The following is a 26,346-nucleotide window of genomic DNA, read 5'->3' on the forward strand; positions in this document are numbered from 1 at the left end:
CAAAAATTGGTCCATATCAATAATTGTATATAGCCCCCATATAAGCGACCCCCATATTTCAATTCTGGCTCCCTACGTACCGTGCAAAAGTCCATATTGATTCGTAATTGTTTGTAGACTTACCTACACATACTTTTTTTGTCTAATGTATACCACGTATGGACTAACTCACAATTTAGAAAACGATTGTGGATGACAGTTTTTCGTAGAAGTTTCTACGCAATCCATGGTGGAGGGTACATAAGATTCGGCCTGGCCGAACTTACGGCCGTTTATACTTGTTTTGATCTCAGCTTAAAGCCATGCATTGACTAAACTACAAGTGTAGCTTAACCAACAGAGGAAAAGTATGCTTGTCAAATTTATTTGGGCAAAGCCCTATAGACTGCAAGATGGTTGGATGTACAGCTGTTTCGGAATTACCACATTCCTCATCAGCATCCTCTACTTGCAGCAAAACTATCAACCAATTATCAGAATAAATTCGGGTAATTCACTCAACCCAACGTGAACTACACTTGAACCTCCCGAAACTACACTTGTAGTTTAGTCAATGCATGGCTTTAAGCTGAGATCAAAAAAAGAAACAACAATAACGATTGAAGAGAAGCCAACAATAACAAACAAAACGAATGAAAATTGTATTTCTATAGAAAACTTTGTCAAGATTTTATTTCTATAGAAAATTATGTCAAAATTTTATATCTATAGAAATTTTTTTTTAAATTTATTGCTATGAAAAATTTGGTTAAAATTTTATTTCTATTTCATTTCTCTGTGCGTCATGCAATTTTGATAAACAATCTCTCCCGCTATTTTGGATTTAAATAGACCGCTAACTGTTTAATTCGATGACACCTTGGTGAAATATTGCAGACAGTATATGTGGACGGGAATTACTCTAAATAGAGGGGTACCTCAGGCGTCTGTCATGGGACCCTTACTCTTCTGTTTATATATAAATGACGTTGCAAATGTTGTCCGGAATTACAATATCCATATCTACGCCGATGATATACAACTGATATTTTCTTATGTCTCATGATTGTGTGTGGACAGTGATGCCAATTTGATGCATTTAGCAGCAAATTTTTTGATTTCGATTTCAACCAAATTTGGCATGGGTAGTTACTATATTAATTTCTCTCCCTGTGCACGTAAATCGGACTACAACTTTGACCTCTGTGGTCATATGACAAGCCTGCTTCAAATGACACAACGGAAGAATTCATTGAAGCATTTTTTCATGAGATACTATCCCAAAATTGGAACGTTCAAATCCGAAAGTATGTTTCTTTCAAATCTCGAATCTTATTGTCACCTTAAAAAAAATGATGAAAATATGTTCAACCGTTCAATTTTCTTACCATTAATCGAAACATCATTTCATTCTCAGTGAAATGTACACCTGGCAATAGGAGACTTTTAATCAACGGTGTTTCTTCCCATACTCTATGGTTCATTACCAGCTGCAAGCTTTCTCTTAATGTTATTGGATAATGTGTACAAGAGGAGCAGATATACACAGGACATTCACTAGATGGTCGTGTCGCGTTCGTATGCGTTTTATATGATCTCACAGTGTAGTATAATAAACTTTTAGTGTTGACATCTAAGGGACAAATATCCAATCTAACTTCTTGAGAACAATACAAGGATTTTAGAATTCCAGCACCCACCAAAGTGAACAAACCTAAAGCACCGGTTAATGCGGTTGGAAAACCTGGTTCAGGATCCTCAAGAGCTTGTACAACTGAAAATAGGAATATTCATGAATGACCTCGACGGCAATAATATTTTTGTTTGTTTTTTAGTTCTTTACCTATTGAAGGCTTAAATATCGATACAGGCAATTTATGACGATATTCATTGACCATAGACTCGGTAAGATTTTTGGTAAAACAATAAGTGTTGATAAAACCAACAACTAATCTGTAAACGAAAAACAGACAACAGGAATAAATTAATGAATGAAAAATATCAATAAGCTAGACAAAATACAAAATTACAAAATATAGACAAAATTATGTTCCAAAATCGTGAACGGATGGTAACAAAATGAAACGGAAACGTTCACGAAAGATCAAAACGTAACCATTGCATTTTCAGGTCATAAACGCTTGTTGTTGCTTTGACATTCAGCCAAAAAATCGAAAATGGGCCACGAATCGGTCTTCGGCGTGAAGTGGCCGATTAACCGAAGCTTTTTGAATAATTTATTTTATATAGAATTGCCCCAGTGTTGAGTTTGTCTCAGTCAAAGCACAGTGTTCAAATAAAAATAAACAAGCCTTAAGTTCAGCCAGGCCGAATTTTATGTGCCACAATGGATTGCGTAGAAACTTCTACTAAAGACTGTAATCCACTATCGAATTAATTGGGTTATGGCAAGATATTTTAAAACTCCTTAACATCGTCTTCTAAGTTGGAAGTTACTCCAGTCTGGGTATACAGAAAAAAAATAAAAAAAAAATTTCGATATTAAAGTCTTAATTGAGTTTTAAAAAATATCCAATTAAAAATTTAATTGATTCAACAATTTTTTTAATTAAAACCAAATTAATTATAAACATTAATAGAATCAATTATTTTTTTAATTGGATCAATTAGTTTTCTAATTAACTTTCAATTAATTTTTTAATTGATACTACTACATTTCTATGATTGAAGGCATTTCAAGTAAAAAATTAATTAGATCTATTAATTTCGTGATTGAATCAGAAAAAAAATTGTAGGCATATTTAGGCAGATTTAAAACTTGTATAATTAAGTTTCAATCACAAGCGAAATATGGGTAGCCACCGTGGTGCAATAGTTAACATGCCCGCCTTGCATACACATGGTCGGGGGTTCGATTCCTGTTTCGACCGAACACCAAAAAGTTTTTCAGCGGTGGATTATCTCACCTCAGTAATGCTGGTGATATTTCTGAGCTTCTCTAAGTGGTTTCACTGCAATGTGGAACGCCGTTCGGACTCGGCTATAAATAGGAGGTCCCTTGTCATTAAGCTTAACATGGAACCAGGCAGCACTTAGTGATAAGAGAGAAGTTCACCTAACTGGTATCACAATGGGCTGAATAGTCAAAGTGAGCCTGGCACATCGGGCTGCCACCTAACCTTACCCCGCAAAAAAAGCTTCGCCACAAAAGTAATGAAAATGTTCTTTTTGAATTCGGAAGTGGTGCAAAATTGACGCAGAAGCGATGAATTTAACATGGGCTTGTCATAGGACGGAAGTCCTCCATTTCAACAGCCGTTGCACTGAATTTGCAACACTTCTCTGGTGTGATCCGAATTCAATGTTTTGGGTGTAAATTAAAAAATTCTGTGATATTTTGTCTGTGTTAATAAATAATTTTTATAATTTTTAATGGATTCTAACACTTATCGGAAACGTTTGACCTTCAAAAATTCACCATTTGTATACCCTCCATCATAGGATGGGGGAATATTAAATTTGTCATTCCGTTTGTAACACCGAAATATTGCTCTAAGACCACATAAAGTATATATATTCTGGGTCGTGGTGAAATTCTGAGTCGATCTGAGCTTATCCGTCCGTCTGTTGAAATCACGCTAACTTCCGAACGAAACAAGCTATCGACTTGAAACTTGTCACAAGTAGTTCTTATTGATGTAGGTCGGATGGTATTGCAAATGGGCCATATCGGTCCACTTTTACGTATAGCCCCCATATAAACGGACCCCCAAATTTGGCTTGCAGACCCTCTAAGAGAAACAAATTTCATCCGATACGGCTGAAATTTGGTACATGGTGTTAGTATATGGACTCTAACAACCATGCACAAATATGTCCCCATCGGTCCATAATTATATATAGACCCCATATAAACCGATCCCCAGATTTGGCTTGCGGAGCCTCTAAGAGAAGCAAATTTCATCCGATGCGGCTGAAATTTGGGACATGGTGTTAGTATATGGACTCTAACAACCATGCAAAAATTGGTCCCCATCGGTCCATAATTATATATAGACCCCATATAAACCGATCCCCAGATTTGGCTTGCAGAGCCTCTAAGAGAAGCAAATTTCATCCGATGCGGCTGAAATTTGGTACATGGTGTTAGAATATGGTCTCTAACAACCATGCAAAAATTGGTCCACATCGATCCCCAGATTTGGTTTTGGAGCTTCTTGGAGGAGCAAATTTCATCCGAGTCAGTTGAAATTTGGTACATTGTGCTAGTATGTTATAGTTATAGACCGATATGGACCAATTTTTCCATGGTTGTTAGTGGCCATTTACAAATATACCGTAGGAAATTTTAACCGAATCAGGTCAAATCTGGCGATTGGCTTATATGGGGGCTATATATAAAATGAATGTTGGAAACCATATACGAACACCATGTACCATATTTCAACTGTATCGGATATAATTTTCTCTTCCAAGAACGTCCGCAAGACAAATATGGGGATCTGTTTATATGGGGGCTATATGTAAAAGTTGTCCGACATGGCCCATTTCCAATACCATCCAAACTATATCAATAACAACTGCTTGTGTCAAGTCGATAGCTTGTTTCGTTCGGAAGTTAGCGTGATTTCCACAGACGGACGGGCATCGCTAGGTGGACTCAGAATTTCACGATGACCCAGAATAGATATGTACTTTATAAATAAAATAAATAAATCTCACCAGCGGTGAAGTTTTTTATCAAATATTTTTCTAAAATATTTTTTTATTTTTTTCTCTAAAGAACTTCCTTGGATGTGAAAAAGTCAGCTGACACGTGCTGAAATACCTATGGAAATGAAATATTTAATTTTATTTTCATTTCATCACATAACATGTGTTAACAACGGAAGGCCAAACTTATGTTATGAACTTACATAAGTTTGGCCTTCCGTTGTTAACACATGGAAATATCGATTTCCGGCTATATAAAGTGTATATATTCTTGATCAGGGAGAAATAACCATGTCCGTCTGTCTGTCTATCTGGCTGTCTGCCTGTTGTAATCACGCTACAGTCGCACAAACTCGTCTTTTGTCTGCCGGCAGGTCAAGTTCGAAGATGGGCTATATCGGTCCAGGTTTTCATATAGTACCCACGTAAACCGACCTCCCGATTTGAGGTCTTGGGCTTATAGAAACCGTAGTTTGTTGCCTGAAATTTAAAATCTAAAGGTATTTTAGGTCCATAAAGAGGTGTGCGGAAAATGATGAGTATAGGTCCATGTTTTGGCATAGCCCCTACACTCAGAAAATTGAACGTCGTAACTACAAGTAAATTCCATAATATTGAGTAGTTCAAAATTTTACTCACAGTTAGTTAAATTTAACTATTGATGAACAAAATTAACTCAGTGGAAGTAAATTGAACTTACGGCCATTACCAGCAAAATGATTAACCCTTTCGACCCTAAAGTTGCCTGTGGGCAACTTTTTGTGTTTTGAGACTCACTGTTAGCGTTGTTTTTGTTTTTATTCATAAAACTGTAACGGTATCGAAAGCTACAAGTGTTTTCTTCAAGTTGAATGAAAAATCAGCTAATTTGGTTGTCAATTAGCAAAAATTTTTTCATTAATACGCACGTACCTCAAGAAAAAAATATTTGCGAATTTAAAAAGAGGTTTTTATACATGTGACTTTTTTCAAAAATTACAACTAAAATGTTGAAAGTTTTTATTAAATATATTGTAGTACATGTCAAATAAAATATTTCTGGAAGTCAAATCTATATATTGCAAAAAAAACAACAGATGGGAAATTTTTAAAATTGAAAAGTTGCCTGTGGGCAACTTTGGGCAATTGTGGTAGTAAAATTACATATTTTTGAACATAAGACCTGGAGAAAAAAGGTTTGAAAAACAATGATTTTGACAAAATTTTGAACTTCAATTGGGATGTCCCACTGACGAGAAATGCGGCGATGATGTGGAAAACATATCTGCAGTGCAGTGGGGAATTTGGAAGGAATCGTAAAAAGGGAGGAAGCCACTTCTTGGCAACATACTAGTGGATTAGCACGAATATTGACGCTTTATAATACTTTGGTTTTTACACCGCCAGTTAAATTTACATGGGTTAAAAACAAAAAAAAAACAAAACATTTTCGAAATCTCGTGAATGAAATTTAAACGAAACCTCGTGAATGTGCGTGAACGGGATTAAAGAAAAATGTGTGGCGCGTGAGCGTGAGTAAAAATCAAATTGTGTTCGTGATTGTGAGTGAGTAAACTTTCTCCGAAATCACGCTCCCGATAAAAATTTACTTTCACGATCCAACCCACGCTCACGATCCGACTCACGCTCAAGATAAAATTCACGTTAACAATAAAATTCATATTCACGATAAAATTCGCACTAACGGTAAAACAGACACAAAAAGTCACAATCACGAACAAATTCACGTTCACGATTAAATTCAAGCTCACCGATCTTAATCACCTTTACATATTTAATCACGCTTAAGATTTCAATAGCGTAAGTCACGAGAAATTTCGTTAATTACCAAAATTTTATTGAGCCACGAAAATTGTCGTGTTCCGAATATATTCGTGACTTACGAGATTTGTCGTGAATAACGAAAATTGTCGTGAACCGTGCGAAAGCGTGAGACATAAACATTGTTCATGTGTGAGCGTGTGCGAGTATGATTTTTCATTTCGTGACCGTGAATTCCTACCTACATGGCATGCGTGAGTACAAATATTTCTTCGTGAATGTGTTTGAGCGTGATTGAAATTCCACTCACGCGCGCATCTAAATATATATTTACTGTAAAATAACAAAAAACTTAACAAAAATCCAATAAATTGATTGAAGACATTTCAATTAAAAAATTAATTGGATCAATTAATTTCGTGATTGAATCAGAAAAATTTTTTTTGTGTGTACTTGTACATCATCTCCCTAGTATACTCACTTGCTTGTTAAAATGTCCATTGTTTCATAGGATATATCCTTGCGTTTAATGAGATTTAGACAAAACTTCCAATCCATAGGTGGATCATAGACTTTGGTATCAACAAATTCCAAATACGGATTACTGAAGAACGTCGAGATGTAAACGAATGAATCCAATTTTTTGAGAGTTTCTGCAAATTGTATAGCCTCATAAGTACCACCAAGATTAAGTTGTATGGCATTTAGAATGGGCTCGTTAAAACGTACGGTAGCCGCACTATGATATACAACTGATACATTTTCCATTAGTTTTACATCTGCGGGGCTTATGCCTAGCATTGGCATCGCTATATCACCTGCTATGGGAACAACTTTATTATCGAATTCATTCGGTTTTTCAGTCTTCAAACGACGAAATATCTATGGGAAATATTAATTCAATTAAATGTGATACATTATCTCGTTTTCCTGCTTAGCGTATATATTACTTTGTCGTTTTGCATTTGCTGTAAACGTACGGCAACGGATGCATTACTTTTAGTTCTCAATAGAACATAGATTTTGCCAACATTACAGGATCGTAGAAGTTTCTCAATTAATGCTTTTCCAATAATTCCTGAAATTAAAAATTTTTTAGTTATTTTTAATAAAGTAAAGAAATAAATCTTTTCAATGCTTTGTCATCTCAACATGAATGCCTGTGAACATTACGGTTTGATTTTTCGTGGACGTTTCCGTTTCGTTTTGTTACCATCCGTTCACGATTTTGGAACGTATTTGTTTTCTATTGGTGTAGGAAAAATAAAATACACATAAGAAAAAATAGCAATTCTACTTTCTGTGTAAAATTTGGAAATAGAGTCAAATTTCGGAAAGATATGGAGTAAAACATATGTGTTTTTTTCAACACGCAGATTTGAACTCAGTAAAAAAATTACAGACTCAGATTTGTAACTTCCTTTTTTATTAAAATTTCTTTATTTTAAAGAAATTTATCCTTACTATTGTGTAAATTTTGTGTTTTTCCTATCGATGCCCTCATTCCAGACTACGCTAAGTCGAGTTAGCATGTTTTGGTGGAGTTCGCTGTTTTTTTATTCTGATTGATGTCAATTGAATCCTGTCAAAAAGTTCGCTCCACAAAATTTTATTGTCCTGAAGTCACTTTTTTGTGTACCTTGCCGTATGCTTTGGGTCATTATCCTGCTGGAAGTCCCATTTATGTGGGCAAATTTTTTTCGGCATACGGTAGCATTGTGTTTTCTATAGAAAATCCACACCATAATACGAGATAGACTCCCATATCACCGTGTTTGACCGTCTTCAAAGTATATTTGGGATTGAATTCTTAATGGATAGTCCTTCTTACATGGTGGACACATCCATCAGAAGCACACAAGTTGACTTTTGTTTCATCGGACCACTAAATTGTACGCCATTTTTGCTTTGGCCAATCGACTAGATTTTTAGCAAACTTTAAATCTTGTCTAATATTCTGTTTGGATAACAATGACACTTTTTTTGCACTCCAGCCACGGTTCCCACTCGGTACAAAAATACTCTACCAAAATTTGAAGAAAATTCTACCAAAAAAACTACCAAACAAAAAAATATAATTTTGCCAAAATTTTATTTCTATAGAAAATCTTTTATAAACATTTTATTGCTACAGAAAATTTTGTGCCAATTTTGAAAAAATGTCATTTCTATAGAAAATTTTGTCAAGGTTTTATTTCTACAGAACATTTTGTCAAAATTTAATTGATATAGTAAAAATTGTCAAAATTGTATTTTTATAGAACATTTTGCCAACAAATTTATTTCTATAGAAAATTTTGTCAAACTTTTTTTCTTTACAAAATTTTGCCAAAATTTTATTTCTTTAGAAAATTTTGCCAAATTTTATTGCCTTAGAACATTTTGTGAACATTTTATTTTTCTAGAAATATTGGTCAGAATTTTATTTCTTAAGAATATTTTTGTCAACTTTTTTTCTATAGAAAATTGTGCCAAAATTGTATTTCTTTAGAAAAGTTTGCCAAATTGTATTTCCTTATAAAATTTTGTCAAAGTTTTATTCCTTATTATATTTCATGTTAGCCTGATGCCGAAACAGGCAATTAACGTCCAAATGCATTATATCTAATTTTACAATTAATAATTGTAAAATTAAAGTTTTATTCCAATAGAATATTTTGTCAAAATTTTATTTCTATAGTAAATTTTGTCAATTTGTTTTCTATTGAAACAGCTGTACATCCAACCATCTTGCAGACTATAGGACTTTGCCCAAAAATTTGACAAGCATACTTTTCCTCTGTTGGTTAAGCTACACTTGTAGTTTAGTCAATGCATGGATTTAAGCGGAGATAAAAAAAAACAACAATAGAAAATTTTTGCCAATATTTTTTTTTATAGAAAATTTTGCCAACATTTTATTTCTTTAGAAATTTTTGCCGAATTTTATTTCTTTAAAAAATTTCGTCAAAATTTTATTTCCATAGAAAATTTATGAAAATTTGATTGCTATAAAATATTTTGTGAAAATTTTATTTCTTTACAAATATTGGTCAAAATTTTATTTCCATAGAAAATTTTTCAAAGTTTTCTTTCTATAGAATATTTTTATTGCTTTAGTCAATTTTGTCAAAATTTTATTTCTATAGTAAATTTTTTAAATTTTTATCCCCAGAAAATTTTGCCAAAATCTTATTTCTTTACCAAATTTTACCAAATTGTAATTCTTTAGAAAATTTTGCCAAATTTTATTTCTTTAGAAAATTTTGTCAAAATTTTATTTCCATAGAAAATTTATGAAAATTTTATTGCTATATAACATTTTGTGAAAATTTTACTTCTCTACAAATATTTATTGGTGAAAATGTTTATTTCCATAGAAAATTTTGTCAAAGTTTTATTTCTATAGAATATTTTGTCAACATTTTGTTGCTTTAGTCAATCTTGTCAAAATTTTATTTCTATAGAACGTTTTGCCAAAATTTTATTTCTTTAGAAAATTTTGCCAAAAACTTTTATTTCTTTAGAAAATTTGGTCAAAATTTTATTTCTATAGAAAATTTCGTCAATTTTTTTTTTATTAAGAAAAAATTGCAAAAATGTTATTTCTTTAGAAAATTTTGTCAACATTTTATTTATATAGAAAATTTTGTTGCCATAGAACATTCTGTGAAAATTTTATTTCTCTAGAAATATTAGTCAAATTTTATTTTTCGAATATTTTTTCAACTTTTTTTTATAGAAAACTTTGCCAAAATTTTATTTCTTTAGAAAATTATGCCAAATTGTATTTGCTTAGAAAATGTTGTCAAAGTTTTATTTCTATAGAATATTTTGTGAAAATTTTATTTCTATAGTACATTTTCTCAATTTTTCTCTATATATTTTTTATTTTTAGAAAATTTTTGTCAATTTTTTTTTCTATAGAATATTTTGCGAAAGTTTTATTTCTCTACCAATATGGGTCAAAATTTTATTTCCATAAAAAATGTTGTCAAAGTTTTCTTTCTATAGAAAATTTTGTAAAATTTTTTTTTCTATAGAAAATTTTGTCAAAATTTTATTTCTATAGAAAATTTTGTATTTTTTTTCTGAAGAAAAAATTGACAAAATGTTATTTTTTTAGAAAATTTTGTCAACATTTTATTGCTATAGAAAATTTTGTAATTTTTTTCTTAAGAAAAAAATTGCCAAAATTTTATTTCTTTAGAAAATTTTGTCAAAATTTTATGTCTATAGAAAATTTTGTTGCTATAGAACATTTTGTGAAAATTTTATTTCTGTAGAAATATTGGTCCAAATTTTTTTCTATTGTAGAAAATTTTGACGTTTTTTTTTTTCTTTAGAAAAATTTGCCAATTTTTTTTTCTTTAGAAAATTTGTCAAAATTGTAGTACTATATAAAATTAATGAAAATTTTGTTGCTATAGAACATTTTGTGAAATTTTTTTTTCTCTAGAAATATTTCAAAATTTTATTTCTATATAAAATTTTTCCAATAGAAAATTTTGCCAAAATTTTAATTCTATACAAAATTTTGCCAACATTTTAGATCTATAGAAAATTTTGTCAACAATTTATTGCTATAGAAAAGTTCGTCAAAATTTTATTTCTATAGAAAATTTTGTCAAAATTTTATTTCTTTAGAAAATTTTGTCAAAATTTTATTTCTATAGAAAATTTTATCAAAATTTTATTTCTATAGAAAATTTTGTCAAAATTTTATTTCTATAACAATTTTGTCAAAATTTTATTTCTATAGAAAATTTTGCCAAAATTTTATTTCTATAGAAAAAAATTTATTTCTATAGAAAATTTTGTCAAAATTTTATTTCTGTAACAATTTTGTCAAAATTTTATTTCTGTAACAATTTTGTCAAAATTTTATTTCTATAACAATTTTGTCAAAATTTTATTTCTATAGAAAATTTTGTCAAAATTTTATTTCTATGGAAAATTTTGTCAAAATTTTATTTCTATAGAAAATTTTGTCAAAATGTTATTTCTATGGAAAATTTTGTCAAAATTTCATTTCTATAGCAAATTTTGTCAAAATTTTCTTTCTATAGTAAATTTAGACATGAGCATTGTAAGGAGAAAGTCTATTACTTTGTAAAATATAATATCTCGCTGAAGATGATCACCGATGGTGTATCGAAATATCCGAGAATAGCAATATTTCAATAAAAATTAATGAAAAACATTAACACCAGCATTTTTCATTAGTCCATGACCTCAAGCCAAACAAATAATCCCAAAATTGTAAATTTTATTTCTATAGAAGATTGTGCCAAAATTTTACTTCTAAAGAAAATGTTTCCAAAACGTTATTTTTTGTCAAAATTTTATTTCCCCAATATTGTTTCTGAAGAAATTTTTTTCCGAACTGTTATTTCTATAGAAAATTTCATCAATATTTGATTTCCATACAAAATTTTACCACAATTTGAGTGCCATAGAAAATGTTTCCAAACTGAAATTTCTATACAAAATTTTTCCAAAATTTTATTTCTACAGAAACTTTGTCAAAATATTATTACTACAATTTTTTTTTTAAATTTTATTTCTATAAAAAATTTTGTGAAAATTTTATTTCTATAGAAAATTTTGTGAAAATTTTATTTCTATAGAAAACTTTGTCAATATTTTATTTATATAGAAAATTTTGTCAAGATTTTATTTCTATAAAAAATTTTGACACAATTTTATTTTTATAGAAAATTTTGTCAAATTTTTATTTCTATTTGGAAATTTTGTCAAGATTTTATTTCTATAAAAATTTTGCCACAATGTTATTTTTATAGAAAATTTTATCAACATTTTATTTCTATAGAAAATTTTATTTCTATACAAATTTTGTCAACATTTTATTTCTATAGAAAATTTTGTCAAAATTTTATTTCTATAGAAAATTTTGTCAAAATTTTATTTCTATAGAAAATTTTGTCAAAATTTTATTTCTATAGAAAAATTTGAAAAAAATTTTATTACTATAGAAAATTTTGTCAAAATTTTATTTATGTAGAACATTTTGTCAAAATTTTATTTATTTAGAATATTCTGTCAAAATTTTATTTATTTAAAACATTCTGTCAAAATTTTATTGCTATAGAAAATGTTATCAAAATTTTATCCCTATAAAAATTTTGTCAAATTTTATTTCTATAGAAAATTTTGTCAAAATGTTATTTCTATAGGAAATTTTGTCAAAATTTTCTTTCTATAGTAAATTTGGTAAAATTTTTGGTTCTGTAGCAAATTTTATCAAAATTTTATTTCTATATAAATGTTTGGCAAAATTTTGTCGTAATTTTATTTCTATATAAAATTTTGTCGTAATTTTATATCTATAGTCAAAATTTTAGTACTATAGAAAATTTTGTCAAAATTTCAGTTCTATAGCAAACAAAACATCAAGAATCCTACCAACCTACCAAAGTTGATGCATCAACGTTAATATTTAGATAATTTCTTCTCTATTTAGATCTGATGAATGTATCCTTTTTACGCATAAATATACCGATCATTTTTATAACAATCGCTTGTTCTTAATTTTGTTTTTTATATGTTTTAGTTAGCGTGGTCATAGTGCTAATTTCTACCGATATTTCACAAAAAGTTTACAAAATATCAATATATTTAGCAATTAATGTAGAGCTATTAATATGTTTTATGCACTTATTTACAAACCACATAGGGTTTTTAATTTTAATACCGTTGTTTTTTACCAAAACGCAAAACTGTTCTTTTTATTTTTCAATAGAAATCAAACATTTTGTAATGAACTGTTTGGTTATGTCAAGGAAAAGAAGAGAAACAGAAATTACCCACCAAATTTTTTTATCAAAAATTATTTTATTTTATATAAATTTTGTAAACACAAACAACTGTCCTTATTATTTTTCATATCGCTGCATATTATATATTTTCCAAACTCTTTAGTGAAATGATCTAAATTCTTTTTTTACTAATACACACCCGATCCACCAGTTAAAAAGATTTCACGATTTTCAAAAAATTCCGGTATCATTTTACAAAGTGTTGAGGTTTGTCTTCGTTTGGAACTAACAAACTATTTGACCACTACTAGTCAAATATATAGCAAAATTGTGGAATTGCATTTGCTTTGGACGCGTGCTTCAAATATTAAAATACTTTCCATTAGTTTGCATATGTCTAATATCTTTCATAAATTAAACAACTATATACATTTCGACGTATATAATTGTTATAATTCGGTTTGGCATGGCAGAATCTTAAATACCCACCACAATGATTTCTATACAAGAATTTCCTTTGAAAAGACCTCTTCTTCGTGAATTTGGTTGACATATACACTGAAAAAAGTCTTTCTCTTATATGAAATAATTTACAACCAAAATTTTGGACATTAAATTTATACAATATTAAGGAAGTAAAACAAAATTTACTTAAAATAAGGGAAAAAGTAAGTAAGGAATGTCTAAAGTCTGACGGGGCCGACTATATTATACCCTGCACCACTTTGTAGATCTAAATTTTTGATACCATATCACATCCATCAAATGTGTTGGGGGTTATATATAAAGTTTGTTATATATAAAGTTTGTCCCAAATAACATTCATACATTTAAATATCACTCGATCTGGACAGAATTTGATAGACTTCTACAAAATCTATAGACTCAAAATTTAAGTCGGCTAATGCACTAGGGTGGAACACAATGTTATGTTAGTAAAAAATATGGGAAACATTTCAATCTGAAGCAATTTTAAGGAAACTTCGCAAAAGTTTATTTATGATTTATCGCTCGATATATACATGTATTAGAAGTTTATGAAAACTAGAGTCATTTTTACAACTTTTCGACTAAGCAGTGGCGATTCTACAAGGAAAATGTTGGTATTTTGACCATTTTTGTCGAAATCAGAAAAACATATATATGGGAGCTATATCTAAATCTGAACCGATTTCAACCAAATTCGGCACGCATAGCTACAATGCTAATTCTACTCCGTTTGCAAAATTTCAACTAAATCGGAGTTAAAAATTGGCCTCTGTGGTCATATGAGTGTAAATCGGGCGAAAGCTATATATGGGAGCTATATCTAAATGTGAACCGATTTCACCAAAATTTGGGACGCATAGCTACAATGCTAATTCTACTCCCTGTGCTAAATTTCAACTAACTCGGAGCAAAAAATTGGCATTTGTGGTCATATGAGTGTAAATCGGGCGAAAGCTATATATGGGAGCTATATCTAAATGTGAACCGATTTCAACAAAATTTGGGACGCATAGCTACAATGCTAATTCTACTCCCTGTGCTAAATTTCAACTAACTCGGAGCAAAAACTTGGCCTCTGTGGTCATATGAGAGTAAATCGGGCGAAAGCTATATATGGGAGCTATATCTAAATGTGAACCGATTTCAACAAAATTTGGCACGCATAGCTACAATGCTAATTGTACTCCCTGTGCTAAATTTCAATTAAATCGGAGTAAAAGATTGGCCACTGTGGTCATATGAGTGTAAATCGGCCGAGCGATATATATGGGAGCTATGTCTAAATCTGAACCGATGTCAATAAAATTTGTACACTTGACTATAGTACTAATTGTTCTTCTTGTGCAAAAATTAAAGCAAAACTCTGGCTTCTAGGACCATATCGGGCGAAATATATATATATATATATATATATATATATATATATATATATATATATATATATATATATATATATATATATATATATATATATATATATATATATATATATATATATATATATATATATATATATATATATATATATATATATATATATATATATATATATATATATATATATATATATATATATATATATATATATATATATATATATATATATATATATATATATATATATATATATAATACCCTGTTCCACAGTGTAGCGCAGGGTATAAAAAGCAGCATCTTTGTCAAGTAAACTTTTTATTTTTTTGACTGTGAACAAATTTTTCAAAATTTTATTTCTATGGAAAATTTTGTGAACATTTTATTTCTATAGAAAATTTTATTTCTATAGAAAATTTTGTCCAATTTTTATTTTTTATTATGTTGCCAAAATTTTATTTCTATTAAAAATTTTGTCAAAATTTTATTTCTATAAAAAATTTTGTCAAAATTTTATTTCTATAGAAAATTTTGTTAAAATTTTATTTCAATAGAATATGTTGTCTATAGAAAATTTTTTAAAATTTTTTTTAGTATCCAGATAGCTTCCTAAAAATGTATTTATGTTTGACCCCACTACCAAAATATTTTGGATACCATTACTAAAAAATTTATAACAAATTTCTTAAGAAACAGATATTTAGATAAAAATAAATATTTAAAGAGACAATTTTGAATAAAATCCATAAAATTAATGTAAAATAATTCAGGTGGATTTAATTCAGGTGGACATAACACTTGGTTGTGCAGTCAGATTTAGGTATACCTCCCATATATATCTTTCAGCCGATACAAAAGGGAACAATTATTACTATAGTGAAATATGCCAAATTTGATTGAAATCGGTTCAGATTTAGATATAGCTCCCATATATATCTTTCGCCCGATATGGGCTTACATGGCTCCAGAAGCTATAGTTTTACCCCAATTTGGTTAAAATTTTGTACTACGAGTACAATTAGTAATGTAGGTAAGTATGCTAAATTTTATTAAAATCGGTTCAGATTTCGATATAGTTTCCATATATAACAGGTTGGCTGATAAGTCCCCGGTCTGACACATAGATGGCGTCTGTAGTATTAAAAGGTAGTATTATTTTTATATAGTACCAACCTTCAAATGATTCGTGTCAAAATTTGACGTCTGTAAGTCAATTAATTTGTGATATAGAGCGTCTTTTGTGAAACAACTTTTGTTATTGTGAAAAAAAAATGGAAAAAAAGGAATTTCGTGTTTTGATAAAATACTGTTTTCTGAAGGGGAAAAATTCGGTGGAAGCAAAAACTTGGCTTGATAATGAGTTTCCGGACTCTGCCCCAGGGAAATCAACAATAATTGCTTGGTATGCAAAATTCAAGCGTGGTGAAATTAGCACGGAGGACGGTGAACTCAGTGGACGTCCGAAAGAGGTGGTTACCGACGAAAACATCAAAAAAATCCACAAAATGATTTTGAATGACCGTAAAATGAAGTTGATCGAGATAGCAGAGGCCTTAAAGATATCAAAGGAACGTGTTGGTCATATCATTCATCAATATTTGGATATGCGGAAGCTCTGTGCAAAATGGGTGCCGCGCGAGCTCACATTTGACCAAAAACATCAACGTGTTGATGATTCTGAGCGGTGTTTGCAGCTGCTAACTCGTAATATGTGACAATTCTGTCGATATGTGAAAATGGATGAAACATGGCTCCATCACTACACTTCTGAGTCCAATCGACAGTCGGCTGAGTGGAAAGCGACCGGTGAACCGTCTCCGAAGCGTGGAAAGAGTCAAAAGTAATGGCCTCTGTTTTTTGGGATGCGCATGAAATAATTTTTATCGATTATCTTGAGAAGGGAAAAACCATTAACAGTGACTATTATATGGCGTTATTGGAGCGTTTGAAGGTCGAAATCGCGTCAAAACGGCCCCATATGAAGAAAAAAAAGGTGTTGTTCCACCAAGACAACGCACCGTGCCATAAGTCATTGAGAACGATTGCAAAAATTCATGAATTGGGCTTCGAATTGCTTCCCCACCCACCGTATTCTCTAGATCTGGCCCCCAGCGACTTTTTCTTGTTCTCAGACCTCAAAAGGATGCCGCAGGGAAATTTTGCTGCAATGACGAGGTGATCGCCGAAATTGAGGCCTATTTTATCAAAAAATTGGAAGGTCGTTATAATCGTTGTATCTCTCTTGAAGGGAACTATGTTGAATAATAAAAACGAATTGTGACAAACTTATCAGCCAACCCGGGGACTTATCAGCCAATCTGTTATGTTTTTCCGATTTGGGCAAAAGTGGCTCCAATTTACTTATACTTCCAATATCAATCGACCGATAAATCATAAATACACTTTTGCGAAGTTGCCTAAAAAATGGTACAGATTTAGATGTTTCCCATATTTTGTTAGTAACACACCCCTCGGCGTCGTCCGTCTTTAGACGTTTCTTACTTGTTTTATTTATTTTGAATATATCTAATTTAACCGAATTTAATGCTTCCAATTAAAGTCTTAATTGTGTCTTACAAAAATATTCAAGTAAAAATTTAATTGGTTCAATAAATTTAAATTGGATTGAAACAATCAGAAAAATTATTAGTATCAATTAATGTTTTAATTAGTATAAATTAATCATTTCTGTGATTGAAGATATTCCAATTAAATAATTAATTGGACCAATTAATTTCGTTATTGAGTCAGAAAAAAAATTTTGTGTGTGCAGAAACTTCTGAAACACACACTTACCTAGAACCTCTTGTGTTCCACACCCCAAACACCCCCCTCGGCACTGACCGTCTTTAGACTTTTCTTACTTGTTTTATTTATTATGAATATATCTATATATTTATACTATCATTTCTGTGATTGAAGATATTTCAATTAAAAATTAATTGGACTAATTAGTTTTGTGATTGAGTCAGAAAAAAACAAGTATATACGGCCGTAAGTTCGGCCAGGCCGAATCTTATGTACTCTCCACCATGGATTGCGTAGAAACTTCTACGAAAGACTGTCATCCCCAATCGAATTAATTGGGTTGTGGTATCTTAAAACTTCTTAACATCGTTTTCTAAATTGTGAGTTAGTCCATACGTGGTATATATTAGACAAAAAAAGGTCTACAAATAATTACGAATCGATATGGACTTTTGCACGGTACATAGAGAGCCAGAATTGAAATATGGGGGTCCCTTATATGTGGGCTATATACAATTATGAACTTGATATGGACCGATTTTTGTGTGATTGGGGATCTATTTATCTGAGGGCTATACATAACTATAGACCGATATGGACCTAGTTAGGTATGGTTGTTAACGGCCATATACTAGCACAATGTACATAATTTCAACTGACTCGGATGAAATTTGCTCCTCCAAGTGGCTCCAAAACCAAATCTCGGGGTCGGTTTATATAGGGGCTATATATGATTATGGACTGATATGGACCACTTTTTGCATGGTTGTTAAATATCATATAAAGGGTGATTTGTTAAGAGCTTGATAACTTTTTTTTTAAAAAGAAACGCATAAAATTTGCAAAATCTCATCGGTTCTTTATTTGAAACGTTAGATTGGTCCATGACATTTACTTTTTGAAGATAATTTCATTTAAATGTTGACCGCGGCTGCGTCTTAGGTGGTCCATTCGGAAAGTCCAATTTTGGGCAACTTTTTCGAGCATTTCGGCCGGAATAGCCCGAATTTCTTCGGAAATGTTGTCTTCCAAAGCTGGAATAGTTGCTGGCTTATTTCTGTAGACTTTAGACTTGACGTAGCCCCACAAAAAATAGTCTAAAGGCGTCAAATCGCATGATCTTGGTGGCCAACTTACCGGTCCATTTCTTGAGATGAATTGTTCTCCGAAGTTTTCCCTCAAAATGGCCATAGAATCGCGAGCTGTGTGGCATGTAGCGCCATCTTGTTGAAACCACATGTCAACCAAGTTCAGTTCTTCCATTTTTGGCAACAAAAAGTTTGTTAGCATCGAACGATAGCGATCGCCATTCACCGTAACGTTGCGTCCAACAGCATCTTTGAAAAAATACGGTCCAATGATTCCACCAGCGTACAAACCACACCAAACAGTGCATTTTTCGGGATGCATGGGCAGTTCTTGAACGGCTTCTGGTTGCTCTTCACTCCAAATGCGGAAATTTTGCTTATTTACGTAGCCATTCAACCAGAAATGAGCCTCATCGCTGAACAAAATTTGTCGATAAAAAAGCGGATTTTCTGCCACTGATTTTGGTAATAAAATTCAATGATTTGCAAGCGTTGCTCGTTAGCAAGTCTATTCATGATGAAATGTCAAAGCATACTGAGCATCTTTCTCTTTGACACCATGTCTGAAATCCCACGTGATCTGTCAAATACTAATGCATGAAAATCCTAACCTCAAAAGAATCACCCTTTACTAACATCACGTACCAAATTTCAACCGAATCGGATGAAATTTGCTCTTCCAAGGGGCTCCGGAGGTCAAATCTGGGGATTTGTTTATATGGGGGCTATATATAATTATGGACCGATTTAGACCAATTTTTGCATGGGTGTTTGAGGCCATATATTAACACCATGTACCAAATTTCAACCGAATCCGTTAAATTTTGCTCTTCCACGAGGCTCCGGATGTCAAATCTGGAGATCGGTTTATATGGGGGCTATATATAATTATTGGCCGATTTGGACCAATTTTTGCATCGTTGTTAGAGACCATATACTAACACCATGTACCAAATTTCAACCGGATCGGATGAAATTTGCTTCTCTTAGAGGCTCCACAAGCCAAATCGGGGGATCGGTTTATATGGGGGCTATATATAATTATGGACCGATTTAGACCAATTTTTGCATGGGTGTTAGAGACCATATACTAACACCATGTACCAAATTTCAACCGGATCGGATGAAATTTGCTTCTCTTAGAGGCTCCGCAAGCCAAATCTGGGGATCGGTTTATATGGAGGCTATATATAATTGTGTACCGATGTGGACCAAATTTTGCAAGGTTATTTGAGACCATATGCCAACACCATGTACAAAATTTCAGCCCGATCGGATGAAATTTTCTTCTCTTAGGGGGTCCGCAAGCCAAATCGGGGGATCGGTTTATATGGGGGCTATATATAATTGTGGACCGATGTGGACCAATTTTTGCATGGTTGTTAGAAACCATATACCAACATCATGTACCAAATTTCAGCCGGATCGGATGAAATTTTCTTCTCTTAGAGGCTCGGCAAGCCAAATCGGGGGATCGGTTTATATGGGGGCTATATATAATTATGGACCGATGTGGACCAATATTTGCATGGTTGTTAGAGACCATATACTATCATCATGTACAAAATTTCAGCCGGATCGGATGAAATTTGCTTCTCTTAGAGGATCGGCAAGCCAAATTTGGGGGTCCGTTTATATGAGGGCTATACGTAAAAGTGGACCGATGTGGCCCATTTGCAATACCTTCCGACCTACATCAATAACAACTACTTGCGCCAAGTTTCAAGTCGATAGCTTGTTTCTTTCGGAAGTTAGCGTGATTTCAACAGACGGACGGACATGCTCAGATCGACTCAGAATTTCACCATGACCCAGAATATATATAATTTATGGGGTCTTAGAGCAATATTTCGATGTTTTACAAACGGAATGACAAAGTTAATATACCCCCATCCTATGGTGGAGGGTATAAAACTTTTTGTGTGTGCAGAAACTTCTGAAACACAGACACACTTACCGAGAACCTCTTGTGGCAGTTGAAAGTCAATTAAAAAATTAATTGATCCAATTAAAGAAATGATTGATACTATCAATTTTTATGATTGATTTTTGTTTCAATTAAAAAAAATTGTTGAATCAATTAAGTTTTTAATTGAATATTTGTTAAAATTCAATTAAGATTTTAATTGGAAAATTTTTAGTGAAATTTTATACGGTATACTCTATCAGTCTTGTATAATTTATTCCCCGACACTGCAGCATCTTCGCCGAAACAACCTACTGGCAGTAAGGTATATTCAATAATTTCTCTTGAATGAATCAATACGATGTTATCGAACGCCGTCATTGCACAAAAAAAAATGTGATTCAATCTCGAAATTAATTGATCCAATAAATTTTTTTTGTTGAAATGTCTTCAATCACGAAAATGATAGTATCAGATACAGTTATAATAGGACGTTAAAAAATTAATTGATTTCATTAGCAAATTCCAATTAATTTTTTAATTGATTCAATTAAAAGTTTAATTGATGTTGATTGCAAAACTCAATTAATTTTCATTAAAAACGTAACTATTTTCAATTACTTTCTTAACTGACTAACCCCCATTTTCATGAAGCTCCGTTAGTGCTACGTTAGCCAACGAACTTTTAAACCGTGATATCTGCATATCTGTCATCTTGCGTATATATTCCATATGCCAGTTAGAAACTTAACTGCTGAAAATTTGTCAGTTAAAGTTAACCGGAGAAAAGATATTTCAATTTTTCTTTCTGTTATCTGCCAGTTAAAGCCTAACGGAGCTACATGAAAATGGCCGTAAGTGTTTCAGTTTGCTTAAAAACTTGATTGTTTGAAATAAATTTTTAGTTAAAAATTAACAAATTTTCCATCACTTTTTTTAATGGACTTAGCCTTCCTAGTTTGATTAAAAAGTTAATTGTATGAACTAATTTTTATACCCTCCATCATAGGATGGGGGTATATTAACTTTGTCATTCCGTTTGTAACACATCGAAATATTGCTCTGAGACCCCATAAAGTATATATATTCTGGGTCGTGGTGAAATTCTGAGTCGATCTAAGCATGTCCGTCCGTCCGTCCGTCCGTCCGTCTGTTGAAATCACGCTAACTTCCGAACGAAACAAGCTATCGACTTGAAACTTGGCACAAGTAGTTGTTATCGATGTAGGTCGGATGGTATTGAAAATGGGCCATATCGGTACACTTTTACGTATAGCCCCCATATAAAGGGACCCTCAGATATGGCTTGTGGAGCCTCTAAAAGAAGCACATTTCATCCGATCCGGCTGAAATTTGGTATATGATGTTGGTATATGATCTCTAACAACCATGCAAAAATTGGTTCACATCGGTCCATAATTATATATAGCCCCCATATAAACCGATCCCCAGATTTGGCTTGTGGAGCCTCTAACAGAAGCATATTTCATCCGATCCGGCTAAAATTTGGTATATGGTGTTGGTATATGGTCTCTAACAACCATGCAGAAATTGGTCCACATCGGTCCAAAATTATATATAGCCCCCATATAAACCGATCCCCAGATTTGGCTTGCGGAGCCTAAAAGAGAAGCAAATTTCATCCGATCTGGCTGAAATTTGGTACATGGTATTGGTATATGGTCTCTAACAACCATGCAAAAATTGGTTCACATCGGTCCATAATTATATATAGCCCCCATATAAACCGATCCCCAGATTTGGCTTGCGGAGCCTCAAAGAGAAGAAAATTTCATCCGATCCGGCTGAAATTTGGTACATGATGTTGGTGTATGGTCTCTAACAACCATGCAAAAATTGGTCCATATCGGTCCTTAATTATATATAGCCCCCATATAAACCGATCACCAGATTTGGCTGGTGGAGCCTCTAAGAGAAGCATATTTCATCCGATCCGGCTGAAATTTGATACATGGTGTTGGTATATGGTCTCCAACAATCATGCAAAAATTGGTCCACATCGGTCCATAATTATATATAGCCCCCATATAAACCGATCCCCAGATTTGGCTTGAGGAGTCTCAAAGAGAAGCAAATTTCATCCGATCCGGCTGAAATTTGGTACATGATGTTGGTATATGGTCTCTAACAACCATGCAAAAATTGGTCCACATCGGTCCATAATTATATATAGGCCCCATATAAACCGATCTCCAGATTTGGCTTGCGAAGCCTCAAAGAGGAGCAAATTGCATCCGATCCGGCTGAAATTTGGTACATGGTATTGGTATATGGTCTCTAACAACCGTGCAAAAATTGATCCACATCGGTCCATAATCATATATAGCGCCCATATAAACCGATCCCCAGATTTTGGTTGCGGAGCCTCAAAGAGGAGCAAATTTCATCCGATCCGCCTGAAATTTGGTACATGATATTGGTATATGGTCTCTAACAACCATGCAAAAATTGGTCCACATCGGTTCATAATTATATATAGCCCCATATAAACCGATCCCCAGATTTGGCTTGCGAAGTGTTCAAGAGAGGCAAATTTCATCCAATCCGGTTGTAATTTGGAACATGGTGTTAGTATATGACCTTTAACAACCGTGCCAGAATTGGTCCATATCGGTCCATAATTATATATAGCCCCCATATAAAACATTCTCCGGAGCCTCTTGGAGGAGCAAAATTCATCCGATCCGGTTCAAATTAGGAACGTGGTGTTAATATATGGTTGCTAACAACCATACCAAAATTGGTCCAATCACACAAAAATTGGTCCATATCGGTTCATAATCATGGTTGCCATTAGAACCAAAAATAATCTACCAACATTTTATTTCTATAGAAATTTTTATTTCTATAGAAAATTTTGTCAAAATATTATTTCTATAGAAAATTTTGTCAAAATTTTATTTCTAGAGAAAATTTTGTTAAAATTTTATTCGGTTCATAATAAAATTTTCATCATTGTCAAAATTTTATTTCTATAGAAAATTTTGTCAAAATTTTATTTCTATAGAAAATTTTGTTCAAATTTTATTCGGTTCATAATCATGGTTGCCACTCGACCCAAAAATAATCTACCAAGATTTTATTTCTATAGAAAATTTTGTCAAAAGTTTATTTCTATAGAAAATTTTGTTAAAATTTTATTTCTGTAGAAATTTTTGTCAAAATTTTCTTTCTATAGAAAATTTTGTCAAAATTTTTATTTCTACAGAAAATTGTGTGAAAATTTTATTTCTATAGAAAATTTTGTTAAAATTTTATTTCTGTAGAAAATTTTGTCAAAATTTTATGTCTACTTTGTCAAACTGAATTATATACGTATTGGATCGATCTTTTTTGATTTAATATATACCACGTATTGACTTACATACAATTTAGAAGATGGTGTTAGGAGGTTTTAAGATACCTTGCCATCGGCAAGCGTTACCGCAACTTAAGTAATTCGATTGTGGATGGCAGTGTTTAGATGAAGTTTCTACGCAATCCATGATGGAGGGTACACAAGCTTCGGCCTGGCCGAACTTACGGCCGTATATACTTGTTTAATTTTTAATTTTTTAATTTTTTCTATCTTGATTAAATAGTTAATTGTACAATTAATTTATTATTTGAGAAAATGTTCAACTTCAATCAACTTTTTAATTGGAAATTATTTGGTGATATTTTTTTCTGTGTGGGAGCCAAGGGTACTTGATTTGTATCATTTTGGCGGTATTGAGGCTATACGTTTGAAATTTCCGGATATTCAATGGGTATTGACAACACATAGTAATGAGTATAATTTTAAGGGAATATATCAGCTCAATATCGACTACTTCCGAAAAGATGGCATGGCATTTATGTGTTTAGAAAGAGAGTCCTAGATATACTCTCTAGGACTCTCAAAGTAAAAGAATGGAAGTAACCAATTGACGCTTTAAAAATATATATACACAAAGAAAATAGCATTAAAATTTTTTCTACAAGTGTATGCCTAAGGTGAAACATAATATGTTGCAACAATACAAACAATATTTGGTTTGGACAAATCCTGAAAATATATATGCTTGAAGCACAATGTTTTAGGGTATACGTTATAGAAGCGATTTTTTTTTGTTGAGGGTGTACCAAATTTCATTAAAACCGGTTAATAATAGTGGCCTGTATACTGCGTGGACAGGTGGACGGACACCAAGGGCTAGACCGACTCAGGAGGTGGTTCTGAGTCGATCGGGATATATTTTATGGAACTTAAAATCTATATTTCTGGTAGGCACATTTTTTCCCAGATACTCCGACTACTATTTGGTTTAGGGTGCTTCACCACTACTGTGGTACAGGGTATAATAAGCAGAGATGGTCTGTATCAAACTCTTTTAGGTTTGCGACTGTCGCAAAGTTGTAAACGTCGTAAACGTCACATACGCGTCGTAAATGTAGAAAAAGTAACAAAAGTCGCAAACTGAAAATACTTTAGTCGCGTCAGCTAGGCAGCGAATTCGATGATATCGAAGACGATGGTATGTGCGAAGAAGTTTCAATTCTTAGGAATGTTCACAATTTTCGGTTTTAGTCCCCACATTTTCCCTATTGCCTTTTGCACGAGTTCAGGGTAACCGTGGATTTTCTCGTCCTTTCTTAACTTTAAGTTCAGTCTCCTGTCCAATATAACCCCAAGGTATTTTGCACACTCACCAACGGGAATTTCGATACCACCTAAGAAAATAGGCTTGATCATGGGAAAACTTTCACAAATTTCGGCAGAAACTCACAGCGAATGCTGTCAAACTAAATTAAAAAATGTTCAGGATTTCTTCTATTCAAAATTTGGTTTTCTACAGCAGGTTTACGACTTTTGCGACATACGTATTATACCGTCGCAAATGTATGTCGCAAAAGTCACAGTTTGTGACAGGCCAACCCTGATAATAAGTTTGTTTATTTGCCATATTTAAATTGTATTTTTATAATTTGATTAACGTTTTGTTTAGAACATATTACAAATTAACATTTAATATCGCTACATAGACTATCTGTAACACCGTGCTCGTAAACAATAACTTTGACGGTGTATTAATCACGTGTTACGCGAACGTTACAAAACAAGTAGTATTCAGTTTATTCAAATTACAAAAAATTATTTTTACTTAATAGTGTAAAAAATGATTTTTCGTCACAAAAATGGATCAAATTACCCATAGTGCAATGTTAAATTCAAATTGAAAAATATTCGTTTTGAATTATTTCGTATTCAATGATTATATTATATTTGATTATATTATTATTGTTGAAGTGCCTGCAATAGTTTTTATACCCTGCGCCACACTGTGGAACAGGGTATTATAAGTTAGTGCATATGTTTGCAACACCCATGGCCATGGTGTCTTTGGCAAAAATGCTCAGGGTGGGCTTCTGAGGCGATATACACTGTCGATATTGTCGTGAGCTCAAAGATTACATGTCTTTAAAATACGAATACAAAATTTGCCTAGCATAGAAGACGCATTTCTCTAAAATAAAGTTATTTTCCTTGTCCAAAAGTCGATAAACTTTTCAATGAAGTCGTATTGTC

General features: G+C 32.1%; 1 protein-coding gene across 1 annotated transcript in view; it reads right to left on the reverse strand.

Annotated features, from left to right (window-relative positions):
* LOC142231737 (putative fatty acyl-CoA reductase CG8306) overlaps positions 1-26,346 on the reverse strand; it is a gene marked incomplete in the record, with an annotated part of 71,558 nt that overhangs the window by 10,595 nt on the left and 34,617 nt on the right. The window contains 3 exon segments of the mRNA XM_075302360.1: positions 1,368-1,753; positions 1,823-1,932; positions 6,896-7,293. Coding sequence (XP_075158475.1) covers positions 1,368-1,753; positions 1,823-1,932; positions 6,896-7,293 — 894 coding nt within the window.

This window comes from Haematobia irritans, chromosome 3 (genome assembly GCF_050003625.1).
Source record: "Haematobia irritans isolate KBUSLIRL chromosome 3, ASM5000362v1, whole genome shotgun sequence".
Classification (NCBI taxonomy): Eukaryota; Metazoa; Arthropoda; class Insecta; order Diptera; family Muscidae; genus Haematobia; species Haematobia irritans.